This window comes from Symphalangus syndactylus, chromosome 22, assembly GCF_028878055.3.
Source record: "Symphalangus syndactylus isolate Jambi chromosome 22, NHGRI_mSymSyn1-v2.1_pri, whole genome shotgun sequence".
Taxonomy (NCBI): domain Eukaryota; kingdom Metazoa; phylum Chordata; class Mammalia; order Primates; family Hylobatidae; genus Symphalangus; species Symphalangus syndactylus.
Genome location: NC_072444.2, coordinates 14,692,700 through 14,715,567, shown reverse-complemented (window position 1 = coordinate 14,715,567; position 22,868 = coordinate 14,692,700). Strand labels below are relative to the sequence as shown.

The following is a 22,868-nucleotide window of genomic DNA, read 5'->3' as shown; positions in this document are numbered from 1 at the left end:
GGGCACCAGGGCTATGTGGCCATTTGGGCACTGGAATAGGATCGCCCCTGGCTTCCCTGCTCTTGGAAAATAAAACCCCAAACTCCATCACCAAGCACACAAAACCCTTTGTGACATAATCCCAGATCAACTGTCTCGCCTTGTGTCTGAACCCTTCCCCCATAGACCCTGTGCTCCAGTCCCTCCATGCCTCCAGCACATGCTGTTCGGCCTGTCTGAAACGTCCTTGGTCTCTTCTGACCCTGACAGACTCCTACTCATCCTTTAATACCTTATTCAAATGGCTCCTCCTCTGGAGAGCCTTCCTTGATACCCCTAGCTCATCATACTCTCTCTCCCCTGCTAGACGGTGAGCCTCAAGGCCAGGGACTATGTCTTATTCAACTCTGTGCCTGGTGCCTGACACAGAGCTGGGCACAAAGTGATCATTGAGAAACAGCTTGCTGAGTTTTTATGGAGTAAATCTGTCCTCAAATCAAGGGCAGGCCCTCATGGAACCACACACACGGTCTCTAATCCCCAGTGTCCAGGAGGGCTTAGATTTGGAGGTAGGAGCCAAGTGAGATTAAGAAGAGAACTCATACTTCTTAGGGATCCAGACTAGGGAATGTTCCAGGACAAGTAGGCCTCCAGAACTCTGCTGTGTGCCCGTGACTGCTGCAAAGAGAATTCATACCTGGGACCTCACCCCGATCCACTCCAGCACCACTCAGAGATAGTGGAAAACAGGCTAGAGGCCTGAGATGGCCTGTCCCTATCACTCGGTGGACCTCCTTAAAATGTGGAGCCCAAACTAGCCCTGCCTGAGCTACCAGGAGGATGCTGGCTGTCACTCTACTTCTACTCTTACAGCCTACAATCACATTGGCTTTTTCAGCAGCTTTTGGCTTGTGGTCAACTCAAACCCCCAGATCTTTTTCACTGGGATGGCTGCCAAGCCACATCTTGTGCCTTTGATTTATGGCTTGGGTTAGCTGAGGCCTTCTCCTGCTCCCCAGAAGCCAACAGGAGGAAGGCGACGGGTTCTGTACCCCTAGGAGGGAGAGCGATTCCAGGCCTCCCAATCAAGATCCTTGTTGTTTGTATTTCCTAATCCCTTCTCCCAGAGGTGCCAAATGCTGGGACCTCTTGAGTGGGATTTTCATTAGCATTCAAGTCACAGGCCACCGGGGCTCAAGCAGACCAACCTTCCAGGTTTCCGGGGGATACAGTGGTTCTGGAAGACACCTAGACAAGGCAGGGAGAGAGAGGCAGGTGGTGGAGGCTCAATCTTCTGAGCTTGGTGTCCATGTGCGCTGGGGATGGCACTTCATTGCTTGGAGCCTCCGTTTCTCATCTGTACAATGGGGGTGACAAATCTCCAACATCATAGCACTGTTAGGACAAAGGTGCCCAGGCAGGCAGTCCCTCCCAGGGCTTAGTACTTCTTTCTGTCTGGGATTACGGGCAGCTGGGGCTAAGAGCAAATAGGTATTAAGTCTCTGTTAATACCCCGCTCCCACTGCTGCTGCACTGATGAGGATCTGTGGCGCTGAGATTTTCCCACCTTTGCAAATGTCGTTCCTGCTGAGCTGAATGCTCTTCTCCTCAGGTGTTGCCTCTTCAAGGTCACCTTTGCAGAAAGGCCTTTTTTGCCCACGGTCCCTAAAGTGATCCCTCTGAGGTCCGATCTCAGCCCTTGTCCGTCTCCTTCGTGGCCCATCACGAGGTGTGTGTGTCATTTCCATCTGTCTATTGCTTCTTTCCCTCCTTCTCACACCCACCAGACTATCAGCTCCATGAGGTCAAGAACTATGTCTCCTCAGTCCTCACTGTTCCCCAGCCCCAGCACATAACCAGAACCTAGCAGTGTGTGTGGAACAACCATTGCAGATTTCAGAATGTTCTTTCAGACTTTGGCAACAAATTCTAACTGTGGGATCCAGGGGACTGGGGGATCCATATAGAACCAAAGACAGAAGCATGTTTAGTCCTCTCTGCCCTGAGCAAGGCCTCAGTTTCCCTAGCTGTAAAATGAAATGATAAAGAGACTAACTTTTTCTCTAAAGTCCTTTGAGCCCTAAAAGACTCTTAAGTCGGCACAGGAAGGGGGAGAGAATTGTATTGAATGGTATTGCCTCTTGGATTGAAAAAAAACAACTTCTGCTAGGAATCTCTCTTGCTCTGTCACTTTCTCCACTGACCTGGAAAAAAACCTGCCCTGCGCAGGCCCAGGCCTGCAGAACCCACACTGAAAAAGTTCATAGGTGCCCTCCTGCCCTGGGCCCGGGTAAAGGGGCCCTGAAAGGTGTGTGGCAGCTGCATCCCCGGGGGGTCCAGGGGTTTGTTGCCTTAACCGAGCTCACCAAGCAGGTAAAAAATTCCAGACATGTTCTCTGCTGACAGCTAATTGTGTCCTTTATTAATGACCATGGCTTTCTCGGGGCAGGTGGGAGGAGGGAGGAGGCCAGTCTCAGCCCGGAGGGCCTCCCTCAGGTGCAGCTGATGACCACATTTCTGGATCCCATAGAAGGGGAAGTGCTACATGAGGTGACCCTGAAAAAGCACCCCCCCTTCTGGAAGGGGAGGGGGCTTTCCCAGGCTCCCCAAATCCCAGCAGGGGTGGCCAGCACCAGACACCGACAGAATGATGCAGGAATTTAGGAATCTGAGGGCCAGGGTTCTGGGCCCTAAGTTCTTCTCTCAGAACACAGCCAGCAAGGTACAGTGGATGGCCTGAACAGGGGACCCGCATGTGGGGCGGTTTGGGAGATGCTCTCCAGCTCCGCTAGGTCCATCTCACCCTCATGGTACCAGGACTGGGCCTGCCAAGCCTTACCTCGGTGGCCCACTACACCACCTGTCAATACAGCAGCCAGATGTGCGGGAGGGGCCTGGGCCTGGCCCTGCCAGATGTGTCAAGCTTTGCAAACACATCCGACTTCCCCTCGGGCACATCGTGATTATTGTTTAACACTCGCTATTCCTGCATCTGTGAGTCCCAGGGATTATTACAGGCTGGGAGGCTGCAGCCTTATGAGCCCTGTGGCAGTGATAGTCTCCAGCTGGGGGAAAGGGGATACTCGATCAGTCCCCATTTTCTCAGGAGGGTGAGGGATGTGGCATGAACCCCAAATATAGACGAGGAGATGAGGCCCGGAGAGAGGCTCAGGGAAGAACTGACGGAACCAGGACTTGAACCAGGCAGGAGAAATGGCGCATGCGCAGGCCCTGAGCCTAGCAGAAGCCTGGTGTTCTCAGGGCAGCCAGGAGGTCAGTGTGGCTCAGGTGGAGTGGGCAAGAGGCCAGGCGGGTGGAGGGGAGTTCAGAGGGAAAAGGAAGCTTTGTAGGCTATTTTGTGGGTTTTTGTTTCTTTTTGGAAATTCATCTTTGTTTAGATACAGGATCTTGCTCTGTTGCCCAGGTTGGAGCGCAGTGGTGGGCTCTCAGCTCACTGCAACCTCAGCCTCCCAGGCTCAAGAGATCCTCCCACCTCAGCCTCCCAAGTAACTGGGACCACAGGCTTGTGCCACCACACCCGGCTCATTTTTTAAAATTTTTTTGTAGAGTCAAGGTCTCACTATGTTGCTCAGACTGGTCTCAAACTCCTCAGCTCAAGCGATCCTCCCCCCTTGGCCTCCCAAAGTGCTGGGATTACAGGTGTGAGCCACCGTGCCCAGGCTATTGGTTTTTACTCCAAGTGAGATGGAAACTGTTGGAGGCCTTTGGGCGACATGAGCTGCTGGCTGTTCTGCAGGATCCTGGCTGCTGTGGAAGGCTGAATGCAGCTGGAGGAGAGCGAGGACATGGGAGAGCAAGGGAGAAAGCCAGGAAGCCAGTTAGGCGTCTGCCGTGATGGGAGGATGCTCCCATTCCTCTGCCCCCTCTCTTCCCTCCAATGTGGGCATCAGCATAGCTGGGCTGCAACCCTGGCTCTGCCGGCCACTCACTTGCTGTGTGACCTTAGGCAAGTCCCTGTCCCTGTCTGGGTCATGTATTTTGTAGACATAAAACAAGGAACTTAGCCCAGAAGATCGTGAAGATTCTGCTGACTTCCAATGTCTGAGACCCTGCCTTACCCTCCAGCCTCATCTCCTTCCTCTCCTGGCCTTGAACCTCACGTGCTAGCAACCCTGAACTATTTGTAGCTCTCCGCATGCACACCATGCCATTTCACGCCTCTGCGCCTTTGCACACTCCCTCTCCCTGCAACACCCTGTCCCAGCAGCAGCCCTGCACACAGACAGCCTGTGTTCTTCAGCAGGTCTCCAGCTTGGGGCATCTCCTCCAGAGGTGCCCTGAGCACTTTTACAGACCACACACTGATTTTCAGAAGACAATAGAATGAAGAGGCTGTGGAGTCACAGCTGGCCTCAAATTCCATCTACCTATCTGGAGTTGTTCATGTTTTTGAGCCTCCATGTCCTCGTCTGTAAAATAGAGATCATCATATTCTTACTCCCAGAGTCAAGGTGAAGATGCAGCAACATTGTTAAGCACCTACCCCAGTGCCTAGCACGTGCTAGCTAGGATTTTTGAAGTCAGATTCTAGCTGCAGAGAAAGAGCCATTGAATGAATGGGAGAGGGTTACCCTGTACAATGTGGCCCCAGATTCCCAGAAGAGTTCCAGCTCGGACCCCAGGACAACCTCCCAGCAGCCCATTTTGGGGAGGGGGTTCCTGCCCACCCCTCCTGTCACCAGCTCCTCCATCAGGGCTTGGTCAACGCTGCCTGCCGGCAGCCACACAACACTTGGAAATGTCCTTCCTTAATTGCTTCACCAGAGTGGGGAGCCACCCTGCAGGCAGATAATTAAAAAGTTCAGAGCTTGATTAATTGGGAGGAAATTGGAGGAATGGGGCTGCCTGCTGGGAGGGCGGGAGCTCTCAGCCCCCACTGTGGGGGAGCTGGGATATCATGAAGGGAGGCAGGCCAGACCTAGGGCTGGGGGCAATGCAGGGGTCCAGGGGCTGGGAGAGCCAGGCCATGAAACACCCTCACCAGCTCACCAGCCTTTATAGACTGTGGGGTTCAGTGTCTGGCTCCCCTGGGAGACTGTGAGCTCCCCCTGCAACTGGGGAACACACAGCAGTCATGAAAGTCCCGGTTGCTCCGGCCTTGGGGCCAGGGAACCTTGCAGTCTGTCACTCAGGGAGCTGTTACGGAGCGTCTGCTCTGTGCCAGCTCTGTACCAGGCAGTCAGCAGGGCAGGTGCGGTGGCTGCCCTCATGGAGCTCACAGCTGGTGGGAGGAGGGGAGATGGGAGGTGGAGAGACAGATGTTAATCAAATGCCAAGGACAAAGGTAGGATGCCTTGAGAGCCTGTCACCAGGGGCTCCAGGAGGAGCTCAGAGGACTCCAGAGGCCTCAAGCAAAATCTCCAGTCCACACACAAGTTGAATGAGCTTAAGCACAAGATACCGCCTTTCTGCCGGGCGCGGTGACTCATGCCTGTAATCCCAGCACTTTGGGAGGCCAAGGCGGGCAGATCACGAAGTCAGGAGATTGAAACCATCCTGGCTAACACACTGAAACCCCGTCTCTACTAAAAATACAATAAAAAATTAGCCAGACGTGGTGGCGGGCGCCTGTAGTCCCAGCTACTCGGGAGGCTGAGCCAGGAGAGTGGCGTGAACTTGGGAGGCGGAGCTTGCAGTGAGCCGAGATCGCGCCACTGCACTCCAGCCTGGGCGACAAACAATTCCTGAAGCCTCTATTGATCACCTCTCAGCCAGACACTGGAGCTGGTGCCAGACCTCGGGGTTACCCACCATCACTGTCACTGTGCTCACAGCCTGGTAGGAGAGGCAGACAGTCACCATCCTGTATACTCAGGCAGTGGCAGAGGTACAGTGCCAGGCACTCCTGGAGCACAGGAGAGTACCCCCAGACCCAGCCCTGGCAGGGGACATCCTAGAAAAGGACCAACAGCTGATTCGGGCTGGAGCGAGATTTGAAGAAGGACAAGAAGGAGCTGGGTGGGAGCTGGGACAGCATGTGAGGCAGAGGGAACTGCCTGAGCAAAGGCCCAGAAGCGAGACCAAGTGCAGCTTGTTCCGGGAACTGGCAGTGCCTGCGGTGGCTGGAGCTCAAGTTGTGACTGGGAGCATGAGGGGGCTGAAGCTGGCCAGGTGGACCGTGGAAGGGGAGGCTGAAGCAGGCCGGACTCTTCCCGGGCATGAGGGAGCCACCGAAGGGTCCTGAGCAGAGGAGTGACTCGACAGATGGCAGGGGTGGGGGCCTGGCTGGCGAGGCCTGGGTGCCCCCTCCGGCAAAGGGGAGGCATGCTCGTGCAGCTCCCCGCCTCAGCCTTGTGCTGTCAGCTGCTGGCTGGGTTCCACAAAGCCAGGTCCCAGCAGGGGCAGACAGGAGGAACCTGGGCATTGGGGCAGGATGACTGACAGCCCCTGGGTGGTCCCAGTGGGAGCTACCCCAGCACGGACATGGCCCTGAGGCACTACCTGAACTTAAGCTGTCTTGTCTACGAAGGGGGAAGAGGGAGGAAGGGAAGGAGTAAACGAGCAAGAAGGGAAACTCTTCATCAAGTGGGAAGGAGCTCCAGGGACCTTGAGGATGGGGGTTTTAGAAAGAACATGGACTAAGGCTGGGCATAGTGGCTTCACACATGTAACCCCAGCACTTAGGGAGGTCAGGGTAGGAGGATCACTTGAGCCCAAGAGTTCAAGACCAGCCTGGATGACATGGTGAAACCCCATCTCTACAAAATATACCAAAACTTAGCCAGGCATGGTGGTGTGCACCTGTAGCCCCAGCTACTCAGAAGGCCGAAGTGGGAGGATCACATGAGCCCAGGAAGTCGAGGCTGCAGTGAGCCGTGATTGCGCCACTGCACTGCAGCCTGGGTGATAGAGTGAGACCCTATCTCAAAAGAAAGAAAAAAAATTAAGAACATGGACTGTGGAGGCACATGTTCTGACCCTAAGTCTCTATGTGATTTGGACAGAGTGCTTCCTTTCTGTGAGCCACAGTTTCCTCATCTCTAAAATGGGAATAACACCTCCCATTGCACAGGGTGGTCCAAGGAGGCCATGGACCAGGGAAGCTCCTGGCCCAACACTGGGCACATCCTAGGCACACAGTGCCTAGAAGCACCTTCTCTCCATCTTAGGAGGTAGCTGCCTACTTTCAGTGCAGCTTTGCCCACAGTACGAAGGAGGACCAGGCATCATGCCCAGCCCAGCCCAGCCCAGAGGGACTGACTCTGCTGGGTTAACCTTACAGCAAAAGCAGGAAGCAGGCAAAATATAAAAGCCACTTTGCATAAGGTAGACCCTAAAACCCCACCCACTCAACCCAGCAAGCCCAGCCCTGCCCTACACACAGCACAAACCCCTGAAAATATGCAAATTAGTCTTTCCACAGTTCAAAGAGAACGTAAGGGCCCAGCACTGGGTGTCTGAGCCACCCACAGCCCGAGTCCCAAGCTGGAAGAAGCCCTAGAGGGGGTGCCAGGCAGCGCCTTCCTTGGATTGTGGATTGAATGATTGGATTGAATTGTGTATATCAATCCATTCCAATCCAGTAGAGCTGAGGCCCAGAGTAGGCAGGAAGTAGCCTGGGCTCACAGAGCAAATGGCAGTGAAGCCACTAGCCCCCCTACTCTGGGGCCAAGACTCTTTTCTCCATCCAGTCAAACTCCTCTCCCCAACTGAAACCCAGAACTGACTTCCTAGGGATTCCACGGCGGGAAAGCGAGCTGGCTGCACTTCAAACCTGCCACCACTGACACCAGAACCCGCTCCCTGGCCCCTCTGCCCACAGCAGCCAGCAGGTAAGCCTCGTTCAAGGAAGGCATCTCAGCCCCCTGCTTAGTCGTGGTCTCTTATGTTCCAGGGCTGAGGCCTTTTGTTTCAAAGTCCCAGTACCTGGCACCTACTGGGGACTCAGTAAATGCCTGTAGAATAAATTTACAACTCACTATCTCCCTAACTAGGCCTGAACTTCTGAAGACAAGGACTATGTCTTCTTTATCTCAGTATTATCTCCAGTGCTTAGCACATAGCAAATGGAGGCCAAGAATGAATGAATATAATAATAGCCAACACTTACATAGCACTTAACATGAGCCAGGCAGACACTGTTACGGGTGCTTTACTTTCATTAACTTGTTTAATCTTCCCAACAAATATAATCAATATTATTATTCCCATTGTACAGACAAGAAACTTAGGCACAGAGAGGTTAGGTAACTTGCTCATGGTCACACAGTTCATGAGAGGCAGGACTGGGATTAAGCCCTGGCCGTAGCTCCACAGTCCATGCCCAGGTTCAATTTCATCAGACCTCCTGCTCAGGTCTGGGGAGTAGGAACACAATCCCAGGGTGCAGACCTTTTCAGATGCCACCTCTACCCAGAGCCACAGACAGCGCCCTCTGGTCTACAGGACCCCAAGGAAGACAGAGATGCCCCTTCCAAGCCTCGGCAGCCTGACACACTGGGCCTGACCCAGCGATTGACTCTGAGGTGGCATCAGTTGTCTTTGGGATTAAGCTGGAGTCCCTGGGAGGAGAGGGGGAAGCAGAGGCAGCAGGCCAGCCATTGAGGCTTTGAGGATCACCTGATGCCAATTAACAGCCCCACCGTGCCAGGCCCAGATGGAGTCCTGCCTCGGCCTGACTCAGGGCTCACTCGGTCAATTATCACCTATCCCCAGAGCCCAGGGGGGCAGGCGGGGAGAAAATCTGTTTCCCTGTAATCCTCCCTTCTTTCCCCGGCTTGCTGCCATCCTGCCCTGGGTTGCCTGGCCAAGGGCTCTGGGCGATTGCAGAAGGCCGGCGCTGGCTGGCTGCTTCGAGCCCTGAGTCCTGGCTTTGAGGACCAGGCGTTACTTCTGCCCTTCTGAGAGGCTCCAGCAAATCCCATCCCCTCGGCAGGCCTGACAAGATGGTGTCCAGCTGTGACACTCACCACTCACTAATTTCTGGGACCAGTAGTATTTGGACACAAGCTGTTCTGGATCACGAAGATCTGAGGTCAACCCCAGCTGTGCCATTGACTTGCTATGTGACCTTAGGGCAGTCACTTCACGCTCCCTGAGCCTCAGTTTCCTTATCTGTAAAATGGGAATGATAATGGTACCTAGTTGGGTGGGTGGTTTATGGAATAAGTTAAAGAATCCATGTAAGACACAGCACTGGGCCTGCCACCTGGAAAGTACATAATAAATGGGAATTATTTTTGTCATTCCATGCTGGATGAGTAATAATAGCCATTTACATGGCACTTACTATGTGTTCTAAGTGCTTTGTGTATATCAATCCATTCAAATCCACAGCCCCTCCCCTCGAGTCACTCACTGTCCAACCAGGGAGGAGGTGACATTTAAGCTGGGGTCTGAAGGAGAAAAAGGAGCCAGCGATGGGAAGAGCAGGGAAAGCATTCCAGGCAGAGGGAACAGCTTGGCCAAAGGCCTGGAGGTGAGAACACGTTCGATGACCACAGGCAGGAGCACAGTGAGTGAGGGGAGGAGGGGGAAGTGGCCCGGAGACCATTAGGACCAACCTCACAGGCCTTGTAGCCAGGCTAGGCATGTGGATCTATTCTAAGTGCACTGGGGATAAATTGCACACGAGGGAGTTTAGACAAGGTGCCTCAGGTCTGACTCATTTTAAACAGATCACTCCAGGGACTGTGGAAGATTGGCAGAGAGGCCACAGTGGAGCAGAGACCCATTCAATGGCTCTCTCTGTCATTATTCCATGCAAGGATCATCAGCCCCCTTTCCAGATGAGGAGACTGAGTTTCAGAGGGGAGGAGGCCTTCCCAAGCCCACACACCTGTCAGAGGTACAACTGCCTTCCTATGTTTCAGGTCTCATATCTTCGTCCCACTTCTGCACGTGACATGCAGATGCCAGCAGGACAGGTTCCCTTCCCACCCAGAAGTTGGGAGTGGTGTGGCCCCCCAGGCACTGTGGACAGTGGCCACCCAGACCTCTCAGAGGTAGCTGATGGGAGCTGAGGCCCCAGTGCACCCCACAGTCACACAGTAGACTTGGGATCAGAATTGGCCTCTGCTACTGAAGAGCTATGTCTGTCTGTTCCTCTCTGGGCCTCAGTTTCCTCAAATGTCAACTAAGGGTGTGGGGCTTGATCCCCTTCCAGCCCCCTCATTCATCCACCCATCACCCACTAGAAACCCAGCATTATACTGGGAGTTTACAGTCCAGCCAGGTAGACACATTCATAAGCAAGTAATTAAAATAGGCACCGTATACAAAAAAATTAGCCCGGCGTGGTGGTGCATGCCTGTAATCCCAGCTACTTGGGAGGCTGAGGCAGGAGAATCACTTGAACCTGGGAGGCAGAGGTTGCAATGAGCCAAGATCATGCCACTGCACTCCAGCCAGGTCAACAGAGCGAGACTCCGTCTCAATAAATAAATAAAATAGACCCTGCCGGGGGCTCAGGGAAGACTTCCTAGAAGAGATGCTGTCTTAAAGGGGTCTAGGAGTTTGCCTGATGGTGAAGGGAAGGCATTCTAAGCAATGAGGGCAGATGGACAAAAGCCAGGGGTGTGGGGTGGGCCTGGGGTGGGCATCGTACCTAGTTGAGTGTGAGAGAGCACCAGACACTGAGGTAGGAGTGGTGGGCAAGTACCAGCCCCCTGGGGCCCAGGGGCCCTGCAGAGTTTGGGCTTCCCATGTCTGCTGGGGAGCTGATGTGGACATTTTAAGATAGTGGCTTCATTGAGATAAAATTCACATACCATACAATTTGCCTATTTAAATTGTACAAATCAGGCTGGGCTCAGTGGCTCATGCCTGTAATCCCAGCACTTTGGGAGCTGAGGCGGGTGGATCACTTGAGGTCAGGAGTTCCTGACCAGCCTGGCCAACATGGTGAAACCACATCTCTACTAAAAATACAAATTAGCCAGGCATGGTGGCACGCACCAGTAGTCCCAGCTACTCAGGAGGCTGAGGCAGGAGAATCGCTTGAACCCGGGAGGTGGAGGCTGCAGTGAGCCGAGATTGTGCCACTGCACTCCAGCCTGGGTGACAGAGCGAGACTCCATCTCAAAAAAAAAATAAAACAAATTGTACAAAGCAGTGGTTTCTAGTGTATTCACAGAATTGTGCAACCATCACCACAATCAATTTTAGAACATATTCATCACCCCAAAAAGAAGCCCTGTTCCCCATTAGCAGCTCCTCCCCCTGCTCCCCATCCCCAGCTATTGGCAGCCACGCATCGACTTTCTGTCTCTTTTGATGTGCCTCTGCTGGGCCTGTTTCATATAAATGGAATCCTGCTTTCATGGCTGGCTTCTTTCACTGAATACGATGTGTCCAGGGGTCACCTGTACCGTAGCATGTGTCAATGCTTCATTCCTTTTTATGGCCGAATAGTATTCCGATGTATGTGCCATTGTGGATTTTTAAGTGACTTGGAAAGGTCTGCACTCCAGAGAGCTAGTTTGGAGAATGGGTGGGTGGGAGGAGGCCAGATGGCGTGAGAGGCTGAGGAGTGGGTGGAAAGAGCTTTCTAGATGCTGGCAGTGGGGGGAGCGGCCAAGACAAGACCAGAGACTGCTGAGGAGGGAAGACCTAGTAATTGATTGGCTGCGGGGGGACAGGGTAGAGAGTGATGCCACTTCCCAGGACAGAGAAGAGTGAGTTTCATGAAGCAGTGCCATAGATACAGAAATGATACAGTGCCCGGTGGTGGGGGTCGAACCTGGCCAGGCAACAGAACAAATGAAGGGCGGCTTAGGGCAGGGGCAGCCTGGGGAGTCTGAGAGGGAGCCAGGACACTGCAAGGGGGAGAGGGTAGCCAGAAAGGCAGTCCAGATGGAGGGGCTGGCACCGCACAGAGGGGAGAGAGAGCAGCCACCCACTGACGACCCCCCCGGGAATGCCCCGCAGATGGAGGAGGGATGCTGAGCTGGGCAGGCTGTCTCCAGAGAGAGAGTAGGAGGAGCCTGATCTTGGGGCCAAAACCCTTTGGCATCTCTAAGGATGGTTCTAGACCTTCCTGGAAGGCTTGTGCCCCCGTTCTGCAGAGGAGGAAACCCGTTCAGAGAGGCCGACTGCTCGACCAGAGCTGGGGCTGCAGCCTGCATGTCCTGACTGCCCAGAAGCTCTGGGCAGTGCCAAGATGGTGAGGCTGCCCCTTCATCCAGCCATCAGGGAAAGGTCGGTGCCCAAGAGGAAGGTGAGAGGGAGGGCAGGAGGACTCAGGGGACCCAGAGCCAGTGCAGTAATCCTCATGGCTACTTTATGTGGTAGATGCTCTTACCAGTGAGAACAGTGTAGCTCAGAGAGGTCAAACAACTTGTCTAAGGTCTCTCAGCAAATTGCTTTTGAACCAGATGGCTTAGTACTGCCAGGAACTGTTACAAGTGTTTTTACATAAGTTAAGCAATACAAACTGACAACAACTCTAGGAGGTAGATACTGTTGTCCCATTTTACAGATAAGGAAACAGTTTAAGTGACTTCCCCGAGGCCACACTGCTCACACAGGTGGGTCTGGGTTTGCCAGCAGCCTGCACACTAACCACTATGTTCGCTGCCCTCCTGCTTGGATGGCCTCCAAAGCCCATGCTCATTCCACTTAAGGAGGCAGCTCCACGACGTATTTATGGGCCAGGCGTGGTGGCTTATGCTTGTAATCCCAGCACTCTGGGAGGCCGAGGCAGGAGGACTGCTTGAGCCCAGGAGTTCAAGACCAGCCTGAGCAACATAGTGAGACGCCCCCATCTCTACAAAAATAAAAATTAAAAAAATTAATAACAACAACAAAAGAAGTATTTACAGAGCACTTGCTGGGTGCAGATTCTAAGCTAGGCACAGGACAAGCAGCTGTGAGTCAGACATGGCTCTGATCCTGGGGCAGTTGAGAGCATGGCCAGGAGACCCCCAGAAAAATAATTTTGGTGGGTAAGTAAAGCACTCTGAACCCAAGCAATGTTCTGGGCCCCAAGAAAGGCAGGGTCTCTGAGGCCAGAGCTGGTTGAGGGTTGAGGGTTGAGGGAGGGTGGTTTGCTAAGACTTAGACTGGGAAGATAAGCCTTGAAGACTAGAGCTGGAAAAAATGAACTAGGGAAACTTATGTTAATTGTTTACATACACAGAAACTAATGTTCAGAGAGGCTGAGTCACTTGCTGAAGAAGCCACAGCACCCAGGCATAAAATGTACTCCCGGTGAGGGCCTGGGGGCCTGTGGATGGTTTAGCTGCATTTCATCCCAAGGAGATGAAATGTTTGTTGCAAAGCTGTTTCCTGTCCACCCACTTACCCACTGCACAATCCCTTCGAGGTATCATAGCAGAGCTGGGTTCATGAACCCAGCAGGCTGAAGTTGAGAGAGGGGCAGGGCCTAGACCCTCAGCCTCCTGATTCTCAGCCCAGGGCCAGCAAGAAGAGGAAGGTGGATTTGAATATGTGTGCACACAAGGCAGTTGCCTCTTATAGGCCCTAACCTCATACTCAGAGCTGTAGTGGGGGTGGAGCTGTAGTGGGGGTGGACTCCGTATCAGGGATGATGGCCACAGCCCATGGGAGAAGCCAAATGCAGGCCAAGTGCAAATGTGGGCCAAGTGCAAGCAGTGCCCTCCTTAGGCTGGCCCTGGTACTGCAGACCCCCTTTTATTAATAAACAGCTACTATTCATTGGGCACCTATACTGTGCAAGGCCTTGTGCCATGTGCCTTACGCTTAAGCAGAATACTCACAATGACCCTGCAGAGATGGGCCTTAGAATCCTAATTTTACAAATAAGAAAACTGAGTCTGAGTAGTTAAGCAGCTTGTCTGGGGCTGCACAGCTGGTAAAAGGCCTAGCCAGTACTCAAAGCCAGGTCTGTCTGATTCCAAAAGTAGTGTTCTCTTCTGTTCTACCACATCACCTCTCTACACTGCCCTAGGACTTTTCTTCTGCCGTATAATCATCTCAGTTGTCTGCAACCGAAGAATTTAGTTCTAAGAATCAGGGCCCAGCCAGACATTAGTAAGAAGACCGGGATCCATGTACACTGCCCCAGACGTCTTCAGATGTGCCTCCTAACTAGGTCAGGATTGATTCTAGAGACCATGACACAGCCAAGCTGGGATAGGTGAGGGAAGATTGCTGGGAGCCCTAGACAGCTCACGGACAAGAAACTAGGGAGCCCTGACAGAATTAGAACTCCCCCGTTGGGGCCTGGAGACTTCAAACCTTTCAAGAGATGAGATTTTCCAGCAATGGTGCTGCACGGCCCCTCTGCGAGGCTGTGTGGCCCCTCCGTGAGGCTGCGTGGCTCGTGACCTCTCTGAGTCTTCATCCGGTTTCCTGGTGACTCTCCTTGTCTTCTCTCTCAGGTTGTCCATCTGGAACTTTCAAGGCCAACCAAGGGGATGAAGCCTGTACCCATTGTCCCATCAACAGCCGGACCACTTCTGAAGGGGCCACCAACTGTGTCTGCCGCAATGGCTACTACAGAGCAGACCTGGACCCCCTGGACATGCCCTGCACAAGTAAGTCCTAGGGTCCCTCGAGGGTGATGCCTGACCGAGTCCCAGGTCTACCTGCAGAAAACTCAGAGTGAGGGTTGGGTGCCGTCCGGTTACAGCCAGTCTTTACCTGGTGGGAAGAGAAACAGAAAAGTGCTCAAGAAAGGGGCATCTTGGGGTGGCCATGCTCCCACCTTGTAGACACCACAGTGCTGGCGTCTGGCTCCTTAAACTCTTCTGCTGAGTCACATGGAAGATAAAGTCAAGGTCTGGATTCACGAAGGGACAGGGGATGGGAGGCTTGGCAGGAGATGAAGCAACACAGGTAGTGTCTGTGGCAGAAAAGGCTGCCCAGTGTTCTAAACTGGCAGCGGCTGCCTGAATCACAGTCCAAGGTCCTCTAGGAAGGGGCTGCCTGAGAGCGCAGCATCACAGCCCCTGTATCTGTCAGGGATGGCATTCAGCTGTAAGTAACAGAGCTGACCCTGGTGGCTGAAACTGCACAGATTTATTCTCTCACCCAAAAGGAGCCCAAGGCAGACAGTCCTGGGATAGTATGGGCAATCCATGATGGCCTTTGGGGCCTGGCTCTTTCTGCCATTCAGAGTGGCATAATCCTAGCTCACTGCAGCCTCAACCTCCTGGGCTCAGGTGCCCTCAGCCTTCTGCCCTCAGCCTCCTGAATACCTGGGATTACAGGCATGCACCACCACACCCAGTTAATTTTTCTAATTTTTTGTAGAGACGGGGTCTCACTATGTTGCCAAGGCTAGATTTGAACTCCAGGGCTCAAGGAATCTTCCCGCATCCTCCCAAAGTGCTGGATTGCAGGCATGAGCCACCACGCCCAACCTCCCAACCTAGTTTCTGTTCTTTTTTTTTTTTTTTTTTTTTTTTTGAGACGGAGTTTCGCTCTGTCGCCCAGGCTCTGGAATGCAATGGCGTCATGATCTCAGCTCATGGCAACTTCCACCTCCCAGGTTCAAGTGATTCTCCCACCTCAGCCTCCCGAGTAGCTGGGATTACAAGCATCTGCCATCATGCCCGGCTAATCTTTTGTATTTTTAGTAGAGACGGGGTTTCCTATGTTGGCCAGGCTGGTCTTGAACTCCTGACCTCAGGTGATCCGCCTGCCTCGGCCTCCCAAAGTGCTGGGATCACAGGTGTGAGCCACTGTTGTTTCTGTTCTTTTTTTTTTTTTTTTTTTTTTTTTTTTATTTTATTTTTTTTATTAATTTTTGCATACAAAAACAATAAACATTTTCTAAAAATACATACAAACAAAAAGATGCGTATCAAACATATTAGGAAGGTTGCACATGGGAAGTCGGGGAATAGAAATGGGGGTGGGAGTTAAAATAAATGAGAGAGGGACTTTATATGGATCAGTGATAATAACTCAATCCTCTATTTGACAAAGAAGAGGGAGAAGGAAGAGGAAGAAAAAGAAAGTGGGATAAAGGATCAGAAAGGGAGGAAAATAGAAAAAATTAGAGTATGACTCCAGGGTAGACCTGTTTTGTTGTCATTGAGTTGGTTGGTTGGTTTGTCTGTTGTATTCTTCATGTTTCGCCAAGTTGGCCAGACTGGTCCCGAGCTCCTAGTCCGAAGTGATCAACCCGCCTCGCCCCCTAGAGTGCCGGGACCACAGGCGTGAGCCACCACGTCCAGCCCCCACATTGCTTCTGGCCTCCGTGGTAGACCTCCCAGACGGAGCGGCCAGGCAGAGGAGCTCCTCACTTCTACCCAGACACGGGGCGGCCAGGCAGAGACGCTCCTCACTTCTTCCCAGACGATAGGTGGCCAGGCAGAGGCGCTCCTCACTTCCCAGACGATGGGTGGCCGGGCAGAGGCGCTCCTCACTTCCCAGACGATGGGTGTCCGGGCAGAGGCACTCCTCACTTCCCAGATGGGGCAGCCGGGCAGAGGCGCTCCTCACTTTCCAGATGATGGGTGGCCGGGCAGAGGCGCTCCTCACCTCCCAGACGATGGGTGGCCTGGCAGAGGCGCTCCTCACCTCCCAGACAATGGGTGGCCGGGCAGAGGCGCTCCTCACCTCCCAGACGATGGGTGGCCGGGCAGAGGCGCTCCTCACCTCCCAGACGGGGCGGCCGGGCAGAGGCGCTCCTCACCTCTTCCCGGACGGGGCGGCCGGGCAGAGGCGCTCCTCACTTCTTCCCGGACGGGGCGGCCGGGCAGAGGCGCTCCTCACTTCTTCCCGGACGGGGCGGCCGGGCAGAGGCGCTCCTCACTTCCCAGACGGTGGGTGGCCGGGCAGAGGCGCTCCTCACTTCCCAGACGATGGGTGGCTGTGCAGAGGCACTCCTCACTTCTTCCCGGATGGGGCGCCCGGGCAGAGGCGCTCCTCATTTCTTCCCGGACGGGGCGGCCGGGCAGAGGCGCTCCTCACTTCCCAGACGGGGCGGCCGGGCAGAGGCGCTCCTCACTTCTTCCCGGACGGGGCGGCCGGGCAGAGGCGCTCCTCACTTCTTCCCGGTCGGGGCGCCCGGGCAGAGGCGCTCTTCACTTCTTCCCGGACGGGGCGGCCGGGCAGAGGCGCTCCTCACTTCTTCCCGGACGGGGCGCCCGGGCAGAGGCGCTCCTCATTTCTTCCCGGACGGGGCGGCCGGGCAGAGGCGCTCCTCACTTCTTCCCGGACGGGGCGGCCGGGCAGAGGCGCTCCTCACTTCTTCCCGGACGGGGCGGCCGGGCAGAGGCGCTGCTCACTTCCCAGACGGGGCGGCCGGGTAGGGGCACTCCTCACTTCCCAGACGGGGCGGCCGGGCAGAGGCGCTCCTCACTTCCCAGACGGTGGGTGGCCGGGCAGAGGCGCTCCTCACTTCCCAGACGATGGGTGACCGGGCAGAGGCGCTCCTCACTTCTTCCCGGATGGGGCGGCCGGGCAGAGGCGCTCCTCACTTCTTCCCGGATGGGGCGGCCGGGCAGAGGCGCTCCTCACTTCTTCCCGGATGGGGCGCCCGGGCAGAGGCGCTCCTCATTTCTTCCCGGACGGGGCGGCCGGGCAGAGGCGCTCCTCACTTCCCAGACAGGGCGGCCGGGCAGAGGCGCTCCTCACTTCTTCCCGGACGGGGGCGGCCGGGCAGAGGCGCTCCTCACTTCTTCCCGGGCGGGGCGGCCGGGCAGAGGCGCTCCTCACTTCTTCCCGGGCGGGGCGGCCGGGCAGAGGCGCTCCTCACTTCTTCCCGGACAGGGCGGCCGGGCGGAGGCGCTCCTCACTTCCCTGACGATGGGTGGCCGGGCAGAGGCGCTCCTCACTTCCCAGACGGTGGGTGGCCGGGCAGAGGCGCTCCTCACTTCCCAGACGGTGGGTGGCCGGGCAGAGGCGCTCCTCACTTCCCAGACGGTGGGTGGCCGGGCAGAGGCGCTCCTCACTTCCCAGACGATGGGTGACCGGGCAGAGGCGCTCCTCACTTCTTCCCGGATGGGGCGGCCGGGCAGAGGCGCTCCTCACTTCTTCCCGGATGGGGCGGCCGGGCAGAGGCGCTCCTCACTTCTTCCCGGATGGGGCGCCCGGGCAGAGGCGCTCCTCATTTCTTCCCGGACGGGGCGGCCGGGCAGAGGCGCTCCTCACTTCCCAGACAGGGCGGCCGGGCAGAGGCGCTCCTCACTTCTTCCCGGACGGGGGCGGCCGGGCAGAGGCGCTCCTCACTTCTTCCCGGACGGGGCGGCCGGGCAGAGGCGCTCCTCACTTCTTCCCGGACGGGGCGGCCGGGCAGAGGCGCTCCTCACTTCTTCCCGGGCGGGGCGGCCGGGCAGAGGCGCTCCTCACTTCTTCCCGGGCGGGGCGGCCGGGCAGAGGCGCTCCTCACTTCTTCCCGGACGGGGCGGCCGGGCAGAGGCGCTCCTCACTTCCCAGACGATGGGTGGCCGGGCAGAGGCGTTCCTCACTTCCCAGACGGTGGGTGGCCGGGCAGAGGCGCTCCTCACTTCCCAGACGGGGCGGCCGGGCAGAGGCGCTCCTCACTTCCCAGACGGTGGGTGGCCGGGCAGAGGCGCTCCTCACTTCCCAGACGGTGGGTGGCCGGGCAGAGGCGCTCCTCACTTCCCAGACGGTGGGTGGCCGGGCAGAGGCGCTCCTCACTTCCCAGACGGTGGGTGGCCGGGCAGAGGCGCTCCTCACTTCCCAGACGGTGGGTGGCCGGGCAGAGGCGCTCCTCACTTCCCAGACGGTGGGTGGCCGGGCAGAGGCGCTCCTCACTTCCCAGACGGTGGGTGGCCGGGCAGAGGCGCTCCTCACTTCCCTGACGGTGGGTGGCCGGGCAGAGGCGCTCCTCACTTCCCAGACGGTGGGTGGCCGGGCAGAGGCGCTCCTCACTTCCCAGACGGGGCGGCCGGGCAGAGGCGCTCCTCACTTCCCAGACGGTGGGTGGCCGGGCAGAGGTGCTCCTCACCTCCCAGACGGGGCGGCCGGGCAGAGGTGCTCCTCACCTTCCAGATGGGGCGGCGGCCGGGCAGGGGCTGCAATCCCAGCACCCTGGCAGGCCAAGGCAGGCGGCCGGGGGGTAGAGGCTGCCGCGAGGCCAGACCACGCCACCGCCCTTCAGCCCGGGCAACACCGAGCACTGGGTGAGCGAGACTCCGTCTGCAGTTCCAGTACCTCGGGAGGCTGAGGCGGGCAGAGCACTCGGCGCCAGGAGCTGGCGACCAGCGTGGCCAAGATGGCGAACGCGTGCCTGCATCCAAAGGCGAAAAGGCAGGCAGCGGTGGCGTGCGCCGGCAGTCCCAGGCAGTCCGTGGCGCGGGCAGCAGCAAGCCGAGTAGACTGTAGCCTGGGCCAGAGAGGGAAAGAAAGAAAGAAAGAAAGAAAGAAAGAAAGAAAGGAAGGAAGGAAGGAAGGAAGGAAGGAAGGAAGGAAGGAAGGAAGGAAGGAAGGAAGGAAGGAAGGAAGGAAGGAAGGAAGGAAGGAAGGAAGGAAGGAAGGAAGGAAGGAAGCTGTTTCTGTTCTTAAGGTCACTTCATAGTCCAACATAGTTGCTGAAGTCTCAGCCATCACATGCATTTTAGGCAGCAGAAGGGGGGAAAGGACAAAGGGACACGCCATAGCTATCTGTCTCTTTTTAAGGAAACAGTCCTAGTCAACAACTTCTGCTCTATATCAGTGGCAAGCACTTAAACACAGGAGGCTGGGAAATGCCATCTCTTAGCTGGACATATTGCCACCATGAATAAAGCTGGGCTGTTCTAAGAAAGAAGGAGAAAATAGATACTGGGCAGGTATATTTCCAAATGCAAAAATACTATCCTCAGTAACAAACACTGAGCAGGTTGGAACCCGGAGGGAAAGGTTTGAGCAGATGTACAGCAGGCTAAGTTATATTCTAGAAACATCTCTCTGGTGGGGAGACAGGAGAAAGAATTTAAGGAAATCCTTTCGGAGGCCTGGGCCGGAGCCAGAGCAGTGGGCACCGAGTGGTCACGTGGGGAATAGTACTCCCTGAGCCCCCCACTGACCAACACCTCTCCCTTGCCCCAGCCATCCCCTCGGCACCCCAGGCTGTGATTTCCAGTGTCAATGAGACCTCCCTCATGCTGGAGTGGACCCCTCCCCGCGACTCCGGAGGCCGAGAGGATCTCGTCTACAACATCATCTGCAAGAGCTGTGGCTCGGGCCGGGGCGCCTGTACCCGCTGCGGGGACAATGTACAGTACGCACCGCGCCAGCTAGGCCTGACCGAGCCACGCATTTACATCAGCGACCTGCTGGCCCACACCCAGTACACCTTCGAGATCCAGGCCGTGAACGGCGTTACTGACCAGAGCCCCTTCTCGCCTCAGTTCGCCTCTGTGAACATCACCACCAACCAGGCAGGTAAGCGCTTCCGACGTGGGCCAGGGGAGTGCCCCATCATGCTGTGCCAGGGAGGGTCCCGCAGTCCTCACAAAAGACTCCTTCACATCTGGGGAGTGAATTCTTCTCTTCAAAGGCTTTTCATGTGATCCGTCCACCTGGGAGAGTGAGTGCTACCTCTTCATTGTAGTGGTATTAACAATAATTGCTCCCATTTGTTGAGTGCATATTATTGAAGGTAAAAGTTAAGCTGCTATAACAAAAAGATCCAACATTAGGTGCCTTAAAGGAGTGCAATGTATTTCTCTCTCATGGGAGAATCCAGAGGTGAGCAGTCCACGTTAGCGGGGTGGCTGTGATCCACTCAGAGACTCAGGGACCCAGGTTATTTCTGTGTCATTTCCCCATGCCCCCTGCTCCTTATCTGTATGATCCAAGCTGAGTCTCAGGCATGTCTGTGCGAAGAGAGGGAAGACAGGGCAGCAATGATGTTTGAAGCAAGGTAGGTAGAGGCAGCATCTTTCTCTTCTGCATGCATTCCACGGGCAGGGCCTCAGTCACATGGCCTCACTGAGACCCAGGAGAGCCCGGAGATGTCCTCTCTTGCAGCCTAACTTGAACCTCCATCACAAGTGCTTTCTGTGAAGCTCAGCCCACTCCAGTCTAACTCCAGCAAAGCTCTCCTCAAGCTCACCTTTAGTAACCCTTTCTGTGGCCTCACGTCATCCTCCACCCCCCACCCTTCTTTCCTTCACAGCAAAAAAGGAAGTTGCCGAACACCGCGGTCTCCCCTCCACCCCGTTCTCTCTCTAGTCCCCACTCCACCTGGGCTCCTAGCCTCCCCTCTCTACCAGGACCACTGTCCTCAGTGTCATAGGAGGCTAAGTCCTAGAGATGCTTCCCAGCCTCATCCCCCACCTGAGGGCCACGTGAGATTATCAAGGACATTATGCTACCTGTGGGTAGATCTCATGGTTGGCACTGTGAGTGTGCCCCTCAGTTATTCACGCAGCAACCTTTGCCAAACCCCTCCAGTGAGCATGGTCAGGGCCACGTCCATGGAAGAGCTGAGGGAGGCCAGGCTGCAGGAGGGCAAGTGAGTGGGCCCCTGAGCTGATCTTTCTGATGTAGGGTGGGGCCTACATGGTAAGCATGCAGGGATGCAGATGTGGAAGTCCAGGCCCAGGAAGTCTTCCTGGAGGAGGTGGAATTTGACTTGCAGTTTGAAGGACCAGTGGAAATTTTTTCTTTAGAGATGGAGTCTTATATGTTGCCCAGGCTCATCTTGAACTCCTGGCCTCAAGTGATCCTCCTGCCTCAGCCTCCCAAAGTGCTGGGATTACAAACAAGAGCCGCTGCACCCAGCCGGTAGAATGTTGAAGGGAACAATAGAAAAAAATGGAATTCAGAAGGGAAGAAGGGCATGCCAAGGACATGGAAAGAGAGAGGGCACCTGGCTGGGCACAGTGGCTCACGTCTGTAATCCCAGCACTTTGGGAGGCCAAGACGGGAGGATCACCTGAGGTCAGGAGCTCGAGACCAGCCTGGCCAACATGGTGAAGCCCCATCTCTACTAAAAATACAAAAATTAGCCAGGCGTGGTTGCGGGCACCTGTAATCCCAGCTACTCAGGAGGCTGAGGCAGAAGAATCGCTTGAACCCAGGAGGCGAAGGTTGCAGTGAGCCGAGATCATGCCATTGCACTCCAGCCTGGGTGACAAGAGCGAAATTCTGTCTAAGAAAAAACAAGAGAGAGGAGAGGGCAACTGACTCCACCTGGTTGAGGGGTGCTTCCGTGCATGACCTCACTGTATCCTTGTGGCCTCTCTGAGAAGGAGGCATCCATGTCCCCATTTCACAGATGATGCTCAGACAAGTTGAGTCACAAAGCCACGAAGAGTGAGAGGCAAGAATTGACTAGGTCTGACAGACTCCAGTTCTTGGGCAAAGTCCTTGATGTGTCCACGGCACCTTGAGCTTGACTGTGGGTCTGATTGTGCATGTGAGTCTGTTTATTTGTGAGTGTGCTGTCACATGTGTTTGGTGCACATGTGTTTACAACGCATATGACTGTGGCCATGTGGGTTCTGTATACATGCATTTGTGAGCATGGATGTATCAAATTGCACCTGCAATCCCAGCTACTTGGGAGGCTGAGGCAGGAGAATCACTTGAACCCGGGAGGCAGAGCTTGCAATGAGCCGAGATCGTGCTACTGCACTCCAGCCTGAGCGACAAAGCGAGACTCTATCTTGAAGAAAAAAAAAAGTCAACAAGTGATAGAAAAGACCCCTAACAGATTAGAAAACCTCAGCTGTGCGTCTCTCTGGCTTGACAAAGCTCTGAGCTGGAGAAACCCAGGCCCCCAGAGGGGCTGGTGGAGAGGGAACTCTTTCTAATTGGTAGAAGCCGGAAGGACACTCCTGGAGGCCTTTCCCTGGTTGCAGGGAACTCTCCTACATCCATTTGGGAGCTCTGCAGGTGGAACTGCCTACTCAGGATGCCTCAGCTTATTAGTAGCTAGGAGTGGTTCTGGGCTGCTGGGATGGACCCTGCTGTCTGGAGCTGGATGTACCCAGGAGTAGAGATGGGGCAGAGTATGGAAGTGAGGGGTTTCCAGGGAA

General features: G+C 55.4%; 1 protein-coding gene across 4 annotated transcripts in view; it reads left to right on the top strand.

The window, feature by feature from the left end:
* Nucleotides 1-22,868, top strand: part of EPHB2 (EPH receptor B2) — a 203,041-nt gene that overhangs the window by 135,807 nt on the left and 44,366 nt on the right. For all 4 annotated transcript variants that reach the window (XM_055261724.2, XM_055261726.2, XM_055261727.2 and 1 more), the window contains exons 4-5: nucleotides 14,304-14,459; nucleotides 19,930-20,265. In XM_055261724.2, coding sequence (XP_055117699.1) covers nucleotides 14,304-14,459; nucleotides 19,930-20,265 — 492 coding nt within the window. The remainder of the gene's footprint in view (nucleotides 1-14,303; nucleotides 14,460-19,929; nucleotides 20,266-22,868) is intronic.